The sequence below is a fragment of the Paroedura picta genome, chromosome 6 (assembly GCF_049243985.1).
Source record: "Paroedura picta isolate Pp20150507F chromosome 6, Ppicta_v3.0, whole genome shotgun sequence".
NCBI classification, from domain to species: Eukaryota; Metazoa; Chordata; class Lepidosauria; order Squamata; family Gekkonidae; genus Paroedura; species Paroedura picta.
Window position 1 is genome coordinate 94,696,160 of NC_135374.1, and position 21,816 is coordinate 94,717,975.

The 21,816-nt window shown below is 44.1% G+C and overlaps 1 protein-coding gene across 1 annotated transcript; it reads left to right on the plus strand.

Moving 5' to 3' along the window:
* Window positions 1-10,957: 10,957 nt before the first annotated feature.
* ARGLU1 (arginine and glutamate rich 1) lies at window positions 10,958-21,816 on the plus strand. Its single transcript, XM_077343769.1, has 4 exons — window positions 10,958-11,497; window positions 17,404-17,629; window positions 19,954-20,037; window positions 20,996-21,816. The coding sequence occupies exons 1-4, from the start codon at window positions 11,139-11,141 to the stop codon at window positions 21,158-21,160; spliced, it is 834 nt and encodes a 277-aa protein (XP_077199884.1). The 5' UTR covers window positions 10,958-11,138; the 3' UTR covers window positions 21,161-21,816.

The window sequence follows — 21,816 nt, forward strand, 5'->3', positions numbered from 1 at the left end:
GGTTGTTAATTGAGAACCCACCCACTCTTTTTGGTCAGCACATATGGAAAAATATTGTCCTCCTTTCAGGTAAACTGGGGGATTTTTAATATTTTGTTCCCACTTTTCAGACAAAAAATAGAATTCCCTCTCCAGGCAGTTCACGTCAATTAAAGATCAAAGTGTAATTAGAGCTCACCCTATGGTGCAGTAGATGGGGGAAATGGAGGTGACGGTGCAGGTGTTGGCACAAACAACATGACAACACTTCCGGAGGACAGGAGTCACAGCATCTACAATGCTCTAGCAATTTATCCTAGAGAACTGGGGGAATTCCTAGATTGGCACAGACACTGTGACAGCACTTCTGGCCACTCAATTGCACATAATGCTATGGAGTTTGTGACACCTTCCCTCCTCAGATTCCGCCCATGGAAACTGTCAGAGGCTGCCAGCTAGCAACAGTATTGATGACAGGCACTGCATATACATGGAAATAACAGCCCTTCCCTTCATGCTTTTACAAGCTAAAAGATGAGAGACACAAGGAAAAGCATGTGTTTTTAGCAGGCTGCTTTAGCATGGGTTGGGTCAACTGGAAAGCCAGGTTGAGGGCAGGACCAAGAAGGCCCTGTCCCTGGTCGAGGCCAGGTGAATGTTCTGGAGGGCCCTCCTCCCAGTTCAACCTGGCCTCACTGCCTGTTGCCACTATGAAGCCAAGTCCCTCGTCAACATCTCTGGATCTCCAGCTTGCCTCCTCAGTCCACTAGACTCCTTCAGGCTAGATAAGGCACTTGGCTGGGGGCGGAGCTACAAGCAGCAATTCCTTGTAATCCATGCTTATATCTAGGTTCGGTGTAAAGCCAGCCACTGTGTAATGAACACTTACAAGCCAGCTGCATACAGAACATGTCAGAATTGTAAACACTGGCAAGACGCGGGGGGATTTGTGCAAAAGAGGAAGTGTATGAGCGCATGGCTCACTTTGGATCTCTTAACCACAAGCAGAGCCCTTAGCTGATCAGGCTTAGCAGAAATGTGGTCACTCCAAGGTCACACATGGTGAGACCTGTATCTCTGGGTCTGCTTTAGGTGGTGAACATCACACAACCTTCCCCAGCTCTAACAAAGTAATGATTAGTTAAATGCATACCAAATACTAGAAAGATTTATGGAGAATTTGTGCTGGTTGTTGCGACATTTTGTATATCTATATTATTTCCTGATTCAAAGTTCCCAGGTCAGTTATTTGTGACACTCTTTAACCCTTCCTGTCCTGGCCATCAGCAGGGGTGGGGGTAAGGTTGCCAGATCCAGGTCAGGAAACATATTGATATTTGGGGATGAAGCCTGGGGCAGACAGGGACCTCTGTGGGGTATAATGTCATAGATTCCACCCTTCAAAGCATCCATTTTCTCCGAGGGAATTGCTCTCTGTAGTCTGGAAATGAGCTGTAATTACAGGGGGGTCCTCGGGTTCCACCTGGAGGCTGGCATCCTTATACACACTGCACTGCCAATCTAGTAGGATTTGCAAATCAGCCTCTAAGTCTGAACATTCACCTTTCCCGAGAGTGAGCACCACTAAACAAAATCAGGCTTAATTCTGAATAGACATGGTTAGGACTGCTTCCTTTTGTGCTTTATACGTGTGGAACCTGCCTTTGCCCGTGATGTCCTTTGGATCTCCAATAGTGTAAGGTTCGAGTCCAGCAGCACCTTTAAGACCAGCCAAGTTTTATTCAAGACGTGAGCTTTTGTTTGAACGCACACTTCTTCAAATGAAATGTTTCAGTTTCTCTTCTTTTCTCCAGCTGCTGAAAACCAACATTTTTCTTCCTCTTCAGTTCCATTCCAGCTCCTTGGCAGACAAACGAGTTTTATCATGAACAAGTGTAATGCTTTACATATTCAGATCTTTGCACGTAGAAGCAATCTTGCAGGGCCCAAAGTTGTTACTTAATTGACTTTACCGCTGACCCTGTGATTTAACATTTCCCTTTTCTACGGGAATCTCTCAGAGCCTAATGCCTCATGAGTGTTTTTCCTACCCGCTTTAAAAAAGATTAAAAAGTTTGTTTCCCACAGTGCCACCTGTTCTGAGTGTCTGCTGAAAATGTTACCCAGATGCTCTCATGATCTCACAGATGTTAGATGTCTGGTGTCTTGTGTAGAAGCCAATCAACACATCCATTGCCACAGATACAGAGCAGCTGCAAGAAAATAAAACATGCCCTAAGCAGCAGTTTGAGAATTAGAACAGAGACAAACGTGGGGGACTGGGAACAACTTTAAGACATTAACACAAATAATCGTACGTGAACACCAGGGCTTGTCTTCCAGCAAGGAAACCTCATTACGGTTCCTCTTGTATGTTACACAATTGCAGCTTTAGCAATGCAGCAAATCACATCATGCACTATATGTTTAGACACACAAGTAATACTGCAAATCTAACTCTCAGCTCAGAAGAAGCATTTGCAAATTAATTGTATTTCAATTTGATTATACATTCCGGAAGAATTGTTTTCCAGCACCATCTTAGTACTGGCCAACTATTTCTTGTGATCATAAATTGTAAGGGATGGTATATTACATGCTAAACTACAGGTTGTACATGTTGTATTGCCTGCATTTTCTAATAAATTATATGGGAGGGGGAACTTGAATCGGGCAAATAGTGGTGACTTGAATTAGAGAGAGAAATCACAAGAACTAAACAGTGCAAGGAGAAGTGTAAGAATGTGCTACTGGGTCTTTGTTTCCCATCTGTGATATCCAGCCTAGAAGGGGTCCTACATATGCCAGCAAATTCATTAGATCCCTCTGTGTTGATGGGTAATTAAGTGGATGTAAACTGAACAGTGTTCTTTCCCCTGCACAGTGTGGAAATTAGCTTCCCTCCTGGACTCTGAGCTGGCCTAGTTGATCCATGCTCCCAGAACAAGCTTGCCAGTTTTTGGTTGGGGAAAAAAATGAAGATTCTAGGGTTGTAGACTGAGGAGGGCAGGGTTCAGGAAAGGAGGGATTTCAGTGGGGTATAACACCTTATAGCAGTGGTCCCCAACCTTTTTATCACCAGGGACCGGCCAACACTCAACAATTTTACTGAGGCCTGGGGGGGGGTAGTCTTTTGCCAAGGGACGTCGCTGCCGCCTGAGCCCCTGCTCCACTTGCTTTCCTGCCAGCGCCCCTGACTTCCCGCCGCCCGCTGGGGGGGGGGTGCTGCCAGCAGCACCTGCCATGCCGAGGGGGAGCCCCAGCTATGGTGGCCACTGGAGAGCACCAAAGGTGAGCCGGCGGCAGAGTGGCAGCTGCCTCTGAGGCAGCTGCCACTGAGGAGGACGAGGAGGAGCCGCGGCCTGGTACCGACTGATCTACGGACCAGTACTGGTCTCCAGCCCAGGGGTTATACAGAAGAACTATACAAGAGCGAGAAGATCCCTGATAACCACGATGGGGTAGTCACTGACCTGGAGCTAGACATCCTGGAATGTGAAGTCAAATGGGCCTTAAGAAGTCTGAGCAACCATAAAGCTAGTGGAGGTGACAACATTCCAGCTGAACTATTCAAAATCTTAAAAGACTATGCAGTAAAAGTGCTACACTCAATATGCCAGCAAATTTGGAAAACTCAACAGAGGCCACAGGATTAGAAAAGGTCAGTTTACATTCCAGTCCCAAAGAAGGGCAACGCCAAAGAATGTTCAAACTACTGCACCATTGCACTCATTTCTCATGCTAGCAAAGTCATGCTCAAAATCCTACAAGCTAGGCTCCAGCAATATGTGGACCGAGAACTTCCAGAAGTACTGGCAGGATTTCGAAGAGGCAGAGGAACTAGAGATCAAATTGGCAACACATGCCAGATCATGGAGAAAGCTAGGGAGTTCCAGAAAAACATTTACTTCTGCTTCATTGACTATGCTAAAGCCTTTGATTGTGTGGAACACAACAAATTGTGGCACGTTCTTAAAGAGATGGGAATACCAGAGCATCTTATCTGTCTCTTGAGAAACCTATATGCAGTTCAAGAAGCAACAGTGAGAACCAGGCATGGAATCACTGATTGGTTCAAAATTGAGAAAGGAGTTCGGCAAGGCTGTATACTGTCATCTTGCCTATTTAACTTGTATGCGGAGCACATCATGAGAAAGGCAGGGTTAGATGAGTCACAAATTGGGATCAAGATTGCAGGGAGATATATCAACAACCTCAGATATGCAGATGATACCACTCTAATGGCAGAAAGTGAAGAGGAACTAAAGAGCCTGTTGATGCGGGTGAAGGAGGAGAGTGCAAAAGTTGGCTTGAAACTCAACATCAAGAAAATGAAGATCATGGCATCCGGCCCTCTCAATTCCTGGCAAATAGATGGGGAAGAACTGGAGGTAGTGACATATTTTATTTTCCTGGGCTCCAAGATGGGGGCTGCAGCAAAGAAATTAAAAGACGCTTGCTCCTGGGGAGGAAAGCTATGGCAAATGTAGACAGCATCCTAAAAAGCAGAGACATCACCCTGCTAACAAAAGTGCGTTTAGTCAAGGCTATGGTCTTCCCAGTTGCAATGTACGGCTGTGAAAGTTGGACCATAAGGAAGGCCGAGCATCAAAGAATTGAAGCTTTTGAACTCTGGTGCTGGAGAAGCCTCTTGTGAGTCCCTTGGACTGCAAGGCGAACAAATCGGTCAGTCCTAGAGATCAGCCCTGCCTGCTCTTTAGAAGGCCAGATCCTGAAGCTGAAACTCAAATACTTTGGCCACCTCATGGGAAGGAAGGACTCCCTGGAGAAGAGCCTAATGCTGGGAGTGATTGAGGGCAAAAGAAGAAGGGGACGACAGAGAATGAGGTGGCTGGATGGAGTCACTGAAGCAGTCGGTGCAAACTTAAATGGACTCCGGGGAATGGTAGAGGACAGGAAGGCCTGGAGGATCATTGTCCATGGGGTCGTGACAATAGATAAATATTCCCAGCATCGCAATGACCTGAATCTTCAGAGGTAGCAATGGAAAGCATGTTTCTAGACAGCTTGCTATAAGAAGTCCAAAAGCTACAGGCAGCTCAGGAAGGAGAACAAGGCCATTAGGAAAGGCAGCTCTACATTTTTAGATATACAAATAAATAGCTACTATAGTAAGCACACCCAGTGTATGATATTGGTTACTAAGGCAATAGACTTGGCAAGACGTCTTCGCCTTTTGAAACCAAATGCTAAAAGTCTAGCACTAAATCAAAGATAAGCATTACAACTAGACATAAATTTATGCCTGTAATGAATACAAATAACTTGCAGATTCTGAATTGTCTGAACAGAAAGAAGTATTAATAGTAACTTTTAAGTGACCTACAATAATTAGTTTTGAAATTTATTTTCAGTGGGTTGTGAATGGAACAAGATCGTGGCAACCAGTTTCAACAGCAAATTATGCACCCAATGGAAAAGTTACTGCTTAAGATTAGGGAGACCTCTCAACATGTAGTACAAGTGGGCTGCTACAAAAAGCTGACATTGTTCCAAATCTATCCCCTACTGCCTGCCCAATCCTTCATTCATACAGCTTGCTCCATTAAGTGCACAATTGAAAGAGGTGGGCAGATGCCACTTTCCTGTTAAAGCCACACAGCTTCATTTTACAACTACTACTACTGCCACTACTACACTACTACTTTATCACTATCTTACTCCTTTAAAGGTAAAGGTAAAGGTATCCCCTGTGCAAGCACCGAGTCATGTCTGACCCTTGGGGTGACGCCCTCTAGCGTTTTCATGGCAGACTCAATATGGGGTGGTTTGCCAGTGCCTTCCCCAGTCATGACCGTTTACCCCCCAGCAAGCTGGGTACTCATTTTACCGACCTCGGAAGGATGGAAGGCTGAGTCAACCTTGAGCCGGCTGCTGGGTTTGAACTCCCAGCCTCATGGGCAAAGCTTTCAGACGGCTGCCTTACCACTCTGCGCCACAAGAGGCTCTGCGCCACAAGAGGCTCATCTTACTCCTTTACTACCACTTTATTATTATTTCACTACTCCTTTACTACCACTTTCCTACCACATTCACTACCACCTTACCAGTATTTGACTACTTCTTTACTACTACTTTACTATCACTTTACTACTACTTTACTATAGCTTCACTACTGGCTTACTATCACCTCACTAATAGTTCACTATTGATTTACTACTGCTTCACTACTGCTTCAATAATACTTTACTATCGCTTTACTGATACTTTACTATCGCTTTGCTACTGCTTTACTATTGCTTCGCCACCGCTTTACTATTACCTCGCCACTAATTCACTATTGGTTTACTACTGCTTTACTACTACTTTACTATTGCTTTACTACTGCTTTACTACTGCTTCGCTACTGCTTCACTGTTGCTTTGTTACTGCTTTGCTACTACTTTACTGTTTTACTATTGCTTTACTGCTACTTGGCTGTCGCTTTACTACTGCTTTACTATTTCTTTGCTATTGCTTTGCTGCTACTTTACTATTGATTTACTACCACTTTACTAATACTTTACTATTGCTTCACTGCTACTTAACTGATACACCACTATTAATTGACTAGTAATTTACTATCACTTTACTACTGCTTTATTATTACTTTAGCCTGTAAGGGGAAGTAATTCCAGAATCATCACACATCACCTTCAAAAAGCTCTCTCCCATCTCACCTCCCCCTAGCTAATTGGAGGCACAAAGAGCACAGTCCCCATAGATGTATTCAATGACCAGAACTGGCTGGACAATATGGAAGCAAATGGTTCTTCATATATCTTGGCCCCAAACCATTATGGGCTTTAGTGCTCAAAACCAGCACTTCAGTGAGAAGTGGTATACAAATTGAATAAATAAACGATATACTAAAAGGCAATCAAAATCTCTTAATACAGAAATAACATGCTCACTGCATGGGGTATTTATCAATAACCTAGCCAAAACATTTTGGATCGGGTACATTTTCTAAGTCATTTCGTGAAAAATGCAGCTTCAGCACATTGTGTTAACTTCCATGAAACCAGGATGTCATAAATGCATGGATGTCATAAATGCATGAGTCACTTTGCAATGGAATTAGAACACACAATATTACAAATGTCTATAAACAAGATCCAAATCTTTTGCAGGAATGTGTGTCAAGCATTTAAGGTGCCACAAGATTCCAATGTGTAGAAACATATTTTGTGGTGGGACTTCTAAAACTGCTGGATCAGAATTGTAAAAGTTGTGCAGCAACACTGTTTTTGTGATTAACCTGCTATGATTTCACATGGTGTAATTGTTAGAAAACTAAAATGAGATGTACAATTAAGAAAATATGTTGAAATATTGAAGATGGAACAGACATTAGAAGGTGATAGAAGAAGAGTTGGTTCTTATATGCCGCTTTTCTCTACCCGAAGGAGGCTCAAAGTGGCTTACAGTCGCCTTCCCTTTCCTCTCCCCACAACAGACACCCTGTGAGGTAGGTGAGGCTGAGAGAGCCCTGATGTCACTGCTCGGTCAGAGCAGCTTTATCAGTGTTCAAGGTCACCCAGCTGGCTGCATGTGGGGGAGTGTAGAATCGAACCTGGCATGCCAGATTAGAAGTCTGCACTCCTAACCACTACACCAAACTGATCATAAGATTCTAGTCCAGTAACACCTTAGGCAGCCTCCGAGGCAGCAGCCAGGGAGGTGGATGAGGAAGAGCTGCGGCCCGGTACCGACTGATCCACAGACCAGTACCGGTCCCTGGCCCGGGAGTTGGGGACCACTGCCTTATAGTCCACCTTCCAAAGTGGCCATTTTCTCTAGGTGAACTGCCTCTCTATCGCTGGAGATTGGGTGTAAACCCAGATCTCCAGCCACCAGCTGGAGGTTGGCAATCCTACCCCGTAACCTTGAGAATGGGCTGCTACAACACTGTCTGTAAATGCTGCCCTTGAAGGTCACCTGGTATAAGGTCACTTGGTATATAAAGCAGTAGTTCATATACTAACTACAAATTCCATGCAATTTAACATCCTCTTCCTTCACTGCCCATATGCTTCCTGTTCAAATTTGAAGTGCTGGTTCTTACAACAAAGTCCTACATGGCTCGGGATCCATGGATTTGAAAGACAGCTTTACAAAGACCCCCTTCTTCTGATATGAGCCAGTGAATCAACTTAGATCTTCCCAGGGATTTCTCTCAAGTGACCCATCTCTGAATTTCAAGAGATCTTCCATGACTCACGCATGTTCCTTCTCCGGCATGACACCTTTCCTTTGGGACAACCTCCCAGAGACGATGAGGAGACGTCTAGTGCGGTTTTGATAGCAAATCCTTCCTATCCAAAGACTTCTGGGGCTAGTTTAACTTCATTGAAACAATGTTCATGAAGTTCAGTGTATGCAGCAAAGATGGATTTAGGATGTTTTTTCCTGTTGTTTTGTATTTATAGTGTTTTAATTTAATGAATCTATGCGGTATGGCTCATACCTGCATTTATAAGCCATCGTGAACCACCCTTTGACATTGGGAAGGGCAGGATATAACTATCCTATTAAGCAAATAAATAACACATTGCTTCCAAGTAATGATGTTCAAAATTACAGCCACCAACCCTAATCCTATGTGTGATTCATAGGGGAATAATTTCTACTGAATTCAATTTACTCTTACTGAAGCATATATATAATTGCAGCATAACCACTGCTATGATACTGCCTCATTTCTCTGTCTGCCCCACCCATCAATACCTTACATTCCCTTCTGTTTTCAGGGTACCTGTGCTAAGATTTTAACAGGTAGCATAGGCTTAAGTATCCCACGAAATCACAGCAATTCAACTTCCGCCAGCAGTTCCTCTCAATAAAATCAAACCCGAGCTTTTGTGACCAAAAGCTGGGGAAGCAGGGATTATTGACCAGTGTGCCATCACACATTTTTTAATTATATTTAATTTTTTAAAAAACTCCCGTATATGGACAAGTCAACCTGCACCTGCCCCAAATGGCAAATTATGTGCCTGGAGGAGGTAGGAAGGGGAGGGGCACCAGCCATTCAAATCTTTGCTGGCCAAGGCCCCTACCACTTTGTCAACCTGTGTTGTTGGTGGTGGTTGGAGTCGAGAGAAGTGAGTCCTTCCTTGGGGTTGGGTTTTTAATGTTTTAACTCAGAGGGTGGCAGAGGGGCCTTCTGCGACTCCAAAAACACCTGTCTTTACGGTGAAACTGATCCCATTTATCCTATTCTGTTGTGCCTCGTCTGTGGCAGAAAACTTGCTAATGAAGCAATGGTTCCATCAGGGACATGTTATTTCTCCATGGCATGCAACTTCTGGGGGTGGGGGGGGGGGAGCTGGTCAGCTGACATCAGGTGTGCCTCCACTGTCAACATGTTGAGAAAGACAGGTTAAAGCCTCAGACAGACGAAGTCTGAATCCAATGGCACCTGCTAATTCAGACCAACACGGCTATGCACCTGAGCCTATGACAGGGATTCCCAACCAGGGGTGTATGGGAGCTCCAGAGGGAGTCCGTGGCTTTTCCCCTCTTGCCTTAATGGACAGCCACAAGTTAGGGAACTGGCCATCTCCACCTGGAGGGCTTGGTGGGTAGGCTGCGGGTGTAAAAATCAAAGGGGAGGAGTCAGTTGTGTCATGGTATGGGAGGTCTGGGCTGTCTTCTTAGCTCCTGCCCTTCTTTCCTTCTTAGCTCCTGCCCTACATGAGGCACCACCATCCTAGCAGTAAAACGGGGTAGAGAACAAAAGGAAAGTGAAGGGTCCAGGTGGTTATGTCATTTCTGGGGGTGTGGCAGGGAGATATGACCAGCTGACATCACTCCCAGGGGTCCTCAAAAGCCTGAGAATTTATTCCAGGGGCTCCTCTGTAGACAAAAGGTTTTTAAAGTCTTTCGAAGATCTGGGAAGCCCCAGGTCCAGATCCTCACTCTGACATGAAAGCATCTGCCAGTCATAATTTTTTAGCGGAGCCTACCTCACAGAGCTATTGTGGGGAAAAAATGGAGAATTATGGACGCTGCTTCGGGTTGATTGCAGACAATGATGGTGTACAAATGCTGTACATAAATTTAAAAAAACCCACACAATACAGCCCTCAGCACTTCACTCCCTGCCGCAGCGTGTGTGTTTGGGGGCCAAATGGCCTGTTGCTTTGATGCAAATTAACATTCTGTGCTTTGACATCTCATTCATCCAACTTGCACTATAGCAAGTGCTCTGTTGTTTTTCGCTTCGTTGTTAGTAATAGAAGCATCAGGGTTTATATTTTAACCACCAGCAATTTTTGCCTTGTGTTTGCAAATGTACTCATAATTTCATTCCCCCCTTAGTGGACATGTAAAACCCAAATCTAATTTTTAAAAGAATCGCCAGTAATATATTTTTGTATTATTTTCTCTTCTCCAGAAAAGTTCATGCTGGATTTTTTTTTAAAGCCCTCTTTAAAGTGCCACAAAATTTCTGTTTACGTTTGGCAAGTCAGTCCCTAAATTCGAGTGCCCTGGAAGCCTACTCAGGGCAGTGTACATTTTATGTTGCGGTTTCCTTCTTGTGTTATTTTTGTGCGCAACTTTTCCTCCCAAGGGTCTTATGGCTGCGTATTACTTTCATTTCACCCTCACAATTCCGCGTAGTAGGCTTGGCGGAGACCAGCAGACCCCCGACGAGCTCCATAGCCAACGGAACCCGGTCCGACGACTACGCCGCATTCGCACTCCGCAGGGCAGCCACAGTCCCCCTTCCCCGCAGTTCTCCTCCAGCCACCCAGTCCCAGCACAAAGGCGGCCGCCGGGACTCCTTTCTCCCGCGCGAGCAGGTCCGGAGGAGGCGCATCGACTCGCACCCGAGCAGCTTCGATCCCAGACTCGCGCCTCTTCGGCCATTTCCGGAAACGCTCGGCGGAGCATCTTCGGGCTTTTCCGTGCCGGACTGCGGCGCGCTCTCTTTCCCGAGGCGCGACGCCCCGGTGCATTGTGGGTTGCGCGGTGCATTGTGGGGCGGGGGGCGGCGGAGAGGAGCCTGCCTCGGGAGTCGGGCCGCCGCCATCTTGTCTGATCGCCGCTGGGCCTCGGGCCTGCTTGGGTCCAGCGAGCGCCGCGGGAAGAGGGTGCCGCATGCCCTTCCGGCCGCGCTGAGGGCCGCGAAGCCGGGCGAGGCGCTCGGGATGGGCCGCTCCCGTTCGCGGAGCTCGTCCCACTCCAAGCGCGTCAAGAGCTCCAAGCACAACAAGAAGAACCGGAGCCGCTCGCGGTCCCGCTCCCGGGAGAAGGAGCGGGCGCGCAAGCGCTCCAAGTCGCGGGAGAGCAAGCGCAGCCGGCGGCGGGAGTCCCGCTCCAGGTCGCGCTCCAACACCGCGCCGTCCCGCCGAGAGCGGGAGCGAGAGCGGGAGCGCGACCGCGCCTCCTCCCCGCCCGACCGCATCGACATCTTCGGCCGCACCGTCAGCAAGCGCAGCAGCCTCGACGAGAAGCAGAAGCGGGAGGAGGAGGAGAAGAAGGCCGAGTTCGAGAGGCAGCGCAAAATGTGAGCCTGGAGGGGCGGCAGCAGGAGGAGGAGGAGGAGGAGGAGGGCTTCTCACCCCCTGCCTGGCCCTCGCAGGGCCCAGCGGGGGGACGGGGCGAGGGCGCTGTCCAAAGAGGCCCGCTTGACACGTGTCACAGCGCCGCTTCCGACTGGCCGCGCCTCTGGTGTCCCCGGCCTGCCCACCTGCATGCAACCGGAGGCCGGCCTCCTTTTGTGGTGCCCGATCTGGCCATTCTGCAAACAAGCCCCCCCCCCTCCACCCCGCTCTTATTTATTTCTGCAAACGGACTCCACTTTCCTGCTCTTCCTTTAGGCCACCCTTGGCCTTTGCGCCCTCCCCAAGCTCTCAGACGGATGCGTGCAAGCCCACTATGCTTGGCCTACTCTCCCCTTCTGCGGTCTTGGCCTGTATCTCCTCTTGATCTTTTCTGACTAATGCATGCAAGCGCGCTTCCTCTGAGCCTTTGCTTGTCTTGAGGGCGTGCATTGTTCTGCTGCGCGGTTGGGGTGTCCGGTGTGAAGCTCGGTTTGCTGCCATTCAAGGCTGAAGTCAGCCTAGATGGGAAATCAGGCAGGGGTTATTTCGTTGCTTCTTAATGCGCTGTTGTCTGCTGTACAGGTGGTGTTGTGATCAAGACCAAAACAACAAATAAAAATAAGACTTAAAAACCCAGCCAAGGCAGGTTTGTTTCATGTGTGCAGTACATACACCTTAGGCATATATTCAGTAAGCTCTTGGGTCATCAGTTCTTTTATGTTAGTATGATGATTCCAGTTAGCTGTGTGCCACTCGTTAAAGGGCCTGGGGAGAAATTTGGGGTTATATCTTCAGAGCAGAGTGAGCAATATGACAAGCTCTCCACTTTGGCTGTCAGGTGGAGAGAAGGTGCTGTCTAAAATCTCATCTAGCCCCAAAGATTGATTGACCCCAGGCAATGAGGGAAGGGGGTATGATCCCCATCAGTCTATTTTATGCTTATGAAACTATAATCAGGGATTTTTCTTCATAGGAAAACTTATTCTGCTTTGTGTTTGTTCTGACAATATTTTACAATACTGGCTAGTTGTTATGCCTTTTGCACTTAATATAGTTGTGTGGCATTATATGAGATAGTGTCACAGAAGTGGGAAACAAACTTTTTCTATGCTGAGATAGCAGAGCCCAGTATAGTTGCCCTCCCCACCGCCCCTGCCCTGTTTTTCCTTTATTGTAATTAATAAAGTGTTCACTACATAGGAGGACTAGCCTTGTCCTTCTGTGATGTACAGGCCCTACTAGACAGAAGAGCAGGTGTACTCCTGCTCAAAGGGCCTGTGAGTTGCTAAAAGTTCAGAAACGAGGCACACTAAAATCTTCCTTAAATAAATACTGTAGATGCAAACAAATGTGGATAGATTTAGTCAGAGGAGTGCTTTGAGTAGTGATAAGAAGAAACTCGCCATTTTGTGTGTGTGTGTGTGTGATGTGAAAGCTTAGCTACAGCTTTTATTTTGGTGCAGTCAGAATTTCATTCTCAATGGTAAACGCACACCAGTGCTTTATAAGGAATGTAATGGAATGAGTTGGCAGTTGAGATCCGGCTATCAAAGTTCCGCAGGGTCTTCAAGTCAGCACTCTTCCACCAGGCCTGTGGTTGAGACCATGGTGGCTTAAAATGCAATTAAGCTTCACCGTTTCCTTTCCCTCCCCCTATTCCCACCCTCCCCTTGGTGTAGTGGTTAGGAGTCTGGACTTCTAATCTGGCGAGCTGGTTTTGATTCTGTGCTCCCCCACATGCAGCCAGCTGGGTGACCTTGGGCTTGCCACGGCACTGATAAGGCTGTTCTGACCGAGCAGGAATATCAGGGCTCTCTCAGCCTCACCCACCTCACAGGGTGTCTGTTGTAGGGAGAGGAAAGGGAAGGCCACTGTAAGCCACTTTGAGACTCCTTCGTGGAGAGAAAAGCGGCATATAAGAACCAACTCTTCTTCAAATTTCTGTACTATGCTTTTTCTCCCCTGTAAGAGGACCCACCAATTAATGACAGACCTGATGGTGGCGAGAGTGATGGAGGGTAAATTTTAGCATAGTTATGGCTTTAGGATTGTTTTATTGATGTTGTTGCTGATGATGTTTTTATTGATGGTTGTTTTATACTGTCAACTGCCCCAAGCCCATTCATGGGGAGGGGTAGTATAGAAGTTTAAAAAATAAAGTTGCATTTATATATGCTCAGTATTTTGGCCATTGTTAAAATCGGATTAAGTGCCATATCTGCTGCCCTACATATGGAAATAACTGTTAATGTGACCAGCCTTTTTGGGTTGACAGTTCAGTGTGGGATAAGACTATTGATGAATGCCATAATGGCAAATTCTATGACTGGGGAATTTTCTCATTCCCCATCATGTTCATAAAAACTGCCACTGTATTTTTCATGATTATGTTACATTATTCAGACAAATCGATCACTCTAATGAAAAAGCCAATGTAATTTCTAAACTTGCTTTGAGCTGTTGTAACTTTTTAACAACTTATGAAGTTCTGTTTACCCTAGAGAGATAGTTCTTTCCATCAAAATTAAAGCAGTTACAGTATAGTGTCCTGAGGGATTGGAATGTTCAATATAGTTTGTCTGCTAGTTCACGTATATCCTTTTTGAGTGGGCTGACTATATGCACACTTCTGAGTGTTTGACAGCGAGTGTGCATCAGTCTTATGACTTGTGAAAGGTTTTTCTTCCTGCACTGAGATGCTTCCACTGAAAGGTCAGTGGGTATCCTGTCCTAATGAGAAGTAAAGCTTGATCCCTGACCCAAAGCGACATGTGGAGTTTGAAGGTGCTTGAGCTGATTTTATGAAATCATTAAATTTTTGCCTTGCACAACTCTGGTTCTTATTATAGAATAAACCATAGCTGGCTATGCATTTGTCTGGGGGGAGAATGTTGACCTTGCACATATATATTGTGAATACACCGGAGTTATGAAATGGATAGGTTAAAAAGTGCAGTGCTGAAGATCAGACTGGTTGAAGCTTGGTAGCAACTTAGCTCAGTTGCAGACACACACCTAGCATCTATGAAGAGAGGAAAATAGATAGGATCCAGGCTTGATCCGGTTGTCTTGAGTTAAAATTGGCTCTCTTGAGGTCTGCTGCTTAATACCTTGGAGAGCTGCTGAGCATTAGTAGAAAGTTGCTGAACCAACGGCCTTTCAGCAGAAGCCAGTTCCTCCTATTTTTATACTTGTTCAGACAGATAAAATTTCCTGCGTAGCTTTTCCACTTGTGTTCTTACATTGCCTTTAAAAGTACTTCCTGATAAACTACAAAGAACGGGTGCCCAGTGATGATTAGATGTGGGCAATCCCCCTTTTCCTGCAACTCCAGATAACTTGGACGTGGCTTGGACAACCCCCCCCCCCAAAAAACAAAAAAACAAAAAAACTGCACAACATCGGCCTGCAGCCAGTACTGAACTGATTCCTTTTCAGTCTCCCAAGTACTGTGGGCTTTCACATATGGTGGTATCCTCCTGCACTGTAACTCTCCTTGTATTTTCAAATTAGTTTCTGAGTAGAACTAAGAATGTAAATAACTCCTTTATGAGTTCACGTTTGTCTGGTTATTATGCCTGACAACTACCCTGTACTATGGCTATGGCTACAGAGATTCTATCCCACTGTTCGTTTCAGCAGATCAAATGTGTTGATTTAATTTTAGCATGAATCCAGCCAAAATCATTTAAATGCCATATTTCAGTGACCAGGCTCTAAGTAGATGACTAGAGTTCCTGTTGAAATATAAACATGTTCAATTTTGTGTTTTTTGCATGATGTTTCTTAAGTTAGAAAAATGTGATGGGACCAGAAGGAGATTTAACACCATGCTAAGATGATATGTTGATTCATATTTCAGGATACTAGTTTTAAATAGTATGTGGATTTTTGCTGGGTTCTCGGAATGATAAACATTCCATTTTCTAAAATGGGCAGAGCCTTCAGGCTCATGGGGTCCCTTTTTCCTATGGGACCACTGCTGTTGATGCTTAGTCTACTGCTGTGTCAATTTTGTGCCAAATTATGAGCTCAGAGCTACCCACTGGTCAAGTCTTTCTTATGCATTAACCTTAATTCCAGTTCTGCACATGAAAATTACCTTCAGTCAGTCTGTACATTGCTTAAATGTTATCTCTGTAGAGTAGCTGTAAAGCTGTAAGGACATAAATTTGAGGAAGTGGGAGGAGGGGGCATTTTTTACTTTCCTTGCCATGTCAGTCTGGGTTTTTAAAATTTTACTTCTATGTGAGGTTTTTATTGTTCTTATGTTGCCGGGAGATGGTTCTTATGTTCTTATGTCAGCGGGAGATTGTTCTCAATAGCGGCAGGCAATAAATCTAAAGAATAAATAAAAATAAATAAAATAATAAATCTGTAAGGACATGTCTTGGAGAAAGTCTCATTGCTAGCAAACCACATGTAAAGTTTGATGAAATTGATTACCTTTCTACGACAGGGTGTCCAAGGTAGTGCACAATTCTGAAAAAAAAATATTTCATTGCATACTATGTGTAATTATTTCACTTCTGAAAAACTGATCAGTTTTCTTTTTACATCTTCAGATTTTTATTTTATCTTTTGGCTGGCTATGGCTTACTGGATTGAGAATACACACACACACACACACACACACAATTAGATTTTTTAATGGTACATAAACAGATATAATGGAAGCCATATTGTGAGAATGCAGCAAAATAAGTAGGGTACTGCAAAATGGTCACAAGCCATGGGACTCAGTCTGTGTGGCATGGCTCCGGGATGTGTGCATTCTCACTCAGAATTGTGGGCTGAGTCTTTTTATTCCGCTCCATTCATGGCAGAGCCTTCTGCCAGAACAAAGAGCCTATTGCTGGCAGAGAACATCTCTTCCTCCAGAAGAGCAAGGCTGTGTCACTAGTAGGATGGAGTCATAGAATCCAACCTGATAATTATAAAAGGTCAAAATGAAGCCCTTTTAAACTTCAGTGAGTGGTCATTTAGAAATGTATGCTGTTTTCTAATTATTTTTTTTAAGTGTGTGCCTTGGACTCTACCCACTATTTTGAATAGATGGTAGCATTTTTTGCTGTCATTTTTTGGAATGAAATCCCCCCATAAAATTACAGTGGAAGGAAAGTGTGATATAGTAGGTGCTTGCTGATCAGGAAGGGGCTTCATAGCATATGGTACACAAAACATTTGTGAGGCAAATCCTGGATTCCGTAGAAATACACTAGTAGGGTTCATGTACACATTGGTATCCTTGATCTATTCTACTTCTAAAGACCCATGCAATCGAGATTGTGCTTGAGCTGTATATTTCTTATATTTTACTGTCATAGATTTTCTGGAGGTTACAGTGTTATATATATTTGCATTGTTTGCATGTGCAGAGTGTTGAAGGCATGGAGCCTATGTGGCTAGAGTTTCAGGCTAGGCCTGGGGAGGGGAGATGCTAATGTCTGCTGAGCTGTGAAGCCTATACCTGTCTAAGTCCATTGAAATCAGTGCTCTGGTGAGGATGGGACTGCAGGTCACCTTGACCTTGTATAAATCTTTCACCTCAGTGAACTCAGTCAGGTTAAGCTCAGAGTTATTAGGAGAAAATGGAGAAGGGCAGAAACTTGTACGCCTCCCTGAACTGGGCAGGTGGACGACCTGAAATGTGACAGATTGTTAGTATCTATTTCAGCTTGTAGTGAAAAATAAATCGCATGTTGGATGTTTTGTATACTTGCAGCATTGTATCTTTTGCTGCTAAATAAATAAAAATAAACTAATACAACACATATGTACCTGTGTGTTATGTGTAGGAAGCCACCCAATAAATTCTGTTGGCTGCTCGAGGCCTCCAGTTCTTTACTTGCTATTTCTGTTTCCACAGTCGGCAGCAAGAAATAGAAGAGAAGCTTATTGAGGAAGAGACAGCCCGAAGAGTGGAAGAACTCGTGGCCAAGAGAGTGGAAGAAGAACTAGAGAAACGGAAAGATGAGATTGAGCGGGAAGTTCTTCGCAGGGTGGAGGAGGCTAAGCGCATCATGGAAAAACAGTTGCTCGAAGAACTCGAGCGACAGAGACAAGCTGAACTTGCGGCACAAAAGGCCAGAGAGGTAACGCTCGGTCGTTTGGAAAGTAGAGACAGTCCATGGCAAAACTTTCAGTGTCTGGTTGTGCCTCCTGTTGCGTTGAGAAGGAGATGGAATACAGCAAATCTAATTCCCTTCTTGTGTAAACTTGCATTGCTGCGAAACCTAATTCCTTGAGTTATTCAGAGGAGCTCACTGATACCTAAAATGGTTACTCTCCTAAAACTTGTGCAAGGATTCTTGAATTTTAACAGAACTGATCTTCATATTTGAGAATTGTTTGAAACTTTTGCCATGGCTGCAGGATATATCCACAGTCCTTTCTTACTGGGGGAAGGGGGTTAAACAATCTGTGACTTTGTAGCCCTCGTTTGTTTTTGTCTTACCTAGACTGTAAGAGGCTTTATGCCTTCAGTCAGGGGGGGAAAAAAAACCCACCGGGTCCAGCACTTGAGTTGCTGAACCTTTTCTTAGCTTCTCTTTATTTTCCCTTTTAAGCAAACATGCATTCTTCTTGAACACACAGTGGACAAATTCTGGAATGCCGGTCCTGTTCACTTTCTTCACAAAACAGCTTATACCAGATTCATGAATTTAATTTTTCAGTGACTACTAACAACTCCTTTTCTCCCTCTAGACTAGAGAGTTGTAAAAGAGCAGGTTGTCCTTGTCTGAAGTGTTGAGCTAAACATGTGACTTCTTCTGTCAGCAGCTGGAGCAGAAGCTGAAAATGTCTTTCTGAGAGACAGTAATTCGCTACTGGAGGTTTTGATGCTTGCCAGCACTAATCACTCCAGGATCCCAAAATTTGAAGTTAGACGGCTTTAACCTTGACTGAAAAAATAGTCCCGAGTGTCAGTCAGCTCTCACTGCATACATCTATGTATCTGGTGATCTACCTTGAGTGGTCACAGTTTATCAGTTGGTTATAGCAGGAAGACTTCCATAAGATACCTTTTCCTTCCAGGCTTTTGCTAATAATACAGCATGTTTACAATTCACAGTAATTGCATGTGCCATAAATTCAGCAAAATTAAAACTTTGGCTTTAAATAACTGCTGAATTATTTCAAGTTGCAATTTTAAAAAAAATCTTTGCCCTATGGATTTTGGCTGAAGCAGTAGTCACTTCCCAAAGGGTAGCTGACTGAGCAGTAGTGGGGTCAGCGTGATGCTGGCTCACCTCATCCGAGTTATTGCTGTGCAGCGTCACCTTGAATTCCTGGAGTGAAGGGTGCCAACCTGTAGCTGGTTAGTAGACACAGCAAGAAGCACTTCCGTCACATACTTGCTTTGTTTTCCATTCATTATATTTTTGTGCAGACCTCTGGCTGATTCTCAAAACAACTAAATATTAAAATAGTATGACTATAGAATGATAGTAACTGAAATTACATCTGAACCTCATTGCAATCTTTTTGCTCATGGTTTGCGTAACAGAATCTCTTTAATTTTAAAGGAAACTCAAGTTTCCAGTTTCATTTCCCTATCCGCCTTTCTCTGGACTTCTGAATCCCAGTAAAAGAATTGTAGCATGACAGTTTCACGACTGTCGTTTAAAGCTTGTCACACCATAGAGTGTCCGGTCCCCTCTCCCCACGAAGGAAGCCCCGCAGTTCCACGGAATATGGATTACCACTTGTACTTTTCGCTAACAGTAAATGTATTTTTTCTTATTAATTGTTTGCCTTAGGAATGTTTTATATATATTTTTTTGTTCCTTCTTACCGTAAACATCTGCATTCCTCAGCTCAGCCTCCCTTGTATGTTGTTTCTTTATAAATGGTTGAGCTGCTGATGCAGGCATTGCCAAGCTAACAGTACAAATCATTTTAAAGAGGAAGCTGGCGCGTATGGCAGCCGAGGAGCACACTCTGCAGGACACTGGACAAGACAGTAAATATTCAACTTTTAATGCTGATTAAAGGAGTATAGGTAAAGAATACGTAGGTATACATGATTGGTGAGACAAACTATTCACTTTATTTATATTTTATATATTACTCTTTTAATTTGGTAAATAACTATCCAGTTTTTTTTTGTAGTTGTCCTTGTTGATTTGTGTGATATTAAAGAAAAAAAAATACTAGTAATAAATGGCTAGGGTTCTCTGGCTAGGGAGGGTTTAGTTGGTTGCTGTTTGAACTGGGAGGGGATGATTTTAAATCTAGAGCTAGAGACCGACTTTAGTGGCTGCACAGTTTGCTTTTTTTTTTGGAAGACAAAAAGACGGTGGCTGTAAAGCTGCCCCTTTAAGTCAGTTCGCAGAAGGAAATCCTAGGAAGTCTAGTGCAGATGGGTGAGTGAGTATTTTACTTCTCTAACATCTGACCCTGTCCTCCCCTTTAGGAGGAAGAGCGTGCAAAGCGTGAGGAGCTAGAGCGAATACTAGAAGAGAACAATCGAAAAATCGCAGAAGCACAAGCTAAATTGGTAAGCAGAATTACAATGTAGAGCTGCAGAAACGGCGGCCTGCTTTCTGACGCAAAGCCCTTGCTGAATTTAATGCTGTTTAGCTTTGGTTGGGTTATGGCCAGAGGGTTGGCTCCAAAGATACTTCATTGGGTGGGGAGGAAATGCTTACTTTCACTAACTGAGCTGCTTATTATATCCACGTCCCTGGAATGCAACTCGGGAGGGTTGGGAAACTGTCTTGAGAGTTTGCTGAAGGCTGCGAAGGCCTCACGCTGGGGCTGAATTGCAGCACACGGACTAGATCCAAACCTGTGACTAGAGCACAGATAGTTCTCAGTGTTGCTCTATGTTAATTGTAGAAGATTCGATAGCTGCCTTTGTGCTTGTGCAAACCTTATTGCATGCAGAATGTCCTTGAATTTATTTTCAGGGTTTTTTTTACCATACAGTATTCTAGCACAACGTGTAAAACAGCTGTCTTGCTGAGGGAAGCACTTTTGAATCCATCCTAGAAGGCTTGGTTTTTATAAAAAGTAATAATAATAATGATGATGATGATGATGCCTATTCCCACTGAAGCTCTTTAAAAAAATCTCAAGATCTGTAATTATCTGTAAATTTGGCAAAGCTTTTTCTCAGTTGACATTACAAATGCTTTACTATGTTTGTAGAGCATGTTGCGGGAAAGAGTAAAATATTTTAAACTCTCTCCTTAAGAAATGCTTGTGGTGGGAAAAGAGCATCAAGGTTTCTGTAGAGCAACAGTTGGCTTGAAAGAGGAGGCTGCCGTCTGCAGACTTAATCACCAGTCATAGCTGCTTAGCTTGACCGTAATGCTGAAGAACAGCAATTGGGCTCTTCCCCACAAATGTGAGCGACAGCGTAGGATTCCAGTTCAATAATGCTGAAGCAACAGACACTGTATAAGAACTGCTACTTGTGCTACATAACCTGTTCTATTATTTTCACATTACAGGCTGAAGAACAGTTGAAAATCGTTGAAGAACAAAGAAAAATTCATGAGGAGAGGATGAAACTAGAGCAAGAGAGACAGCGTCAGCAAAAGGAAGAGCAAAAAATGATCCTGGGCAAGGGGAAGTCTAGGCCAAAACTGTCATTCTCACTAAAGAGTCAGGATTAAATTTCAGCTCTGAACTCTTAATGGAAAATGAAACAAACTTTGTATAGTAGCTTCATGTTGAAGTGTTTTTTTTATTTTTCTTTTGTGATTTTTTTTTCTTTTTGAACGTCTGAAAAGTTAGCTTGTTCTAATAGGGGCTGTGCTCTGCATCTCTCTTTTAACTTCCATTTGAGTTAAATCCTTATCAGATCATTGTCTTTTTTAATAAATAAAAAAAAGAGTAAATCTTATTCTCATCCACTTTGATTCTGAGATAAAGTGACTTGTAGCAGGTCGGGTCGCTTCATCAATTATGTATGGTCTGATAAGGTTTTTACTGACCCACCGATCTCAGAGTTATACTCTGACGTTAACTTTTAATGCTGGATCTGCTGGCTTTAAAAAAAAATTGGCAAAGGCATTGGCAGGTTTCCCACGGTGTACTGGATCCTCAGTGGTTTGTTATTTTGGTGTCCTCTGATACTATCCCACTGTTGTGCTTGATGTTCCCGATAACAGGTAAGGAGAAAAAGTTGGTCAGTGTTGCTGGAGGTGTGTAAAGGGAGTTCGGTATTTGTCTCTGCTAGAATTGTTTTTATTCCACTGATGAAAGTCAACCAGCATTCCCAATTGTGTAAATAAACCAATTTGCCGAATAAAGTGAAGTCTTAAATTCA

Coding starts and splice junctions, on each gene's coding strand:
- ARGLU1 (XM_077343769.1), top strand. CDS start 11,139: ATGGGCCGCTCCCGTTCGCGGAGCTCGTCCCACTCCAAGCGCGTCAAG. Junction 11,498..17,403: donor TTCGAGAGGCAGCGCAAAAT/GTGAGCCTGGAG, acceptor CTGTTTCCACAG/TCGGCAGCAAGAAATAGAAG. Junction 17,630..19,953: donor CGGCACAAAAGGCCAGAGAG/GTAACGCTCGGT, acceptor CCTCCCCTTTAG/GAGGAAGAGCGTGCAAAGCG.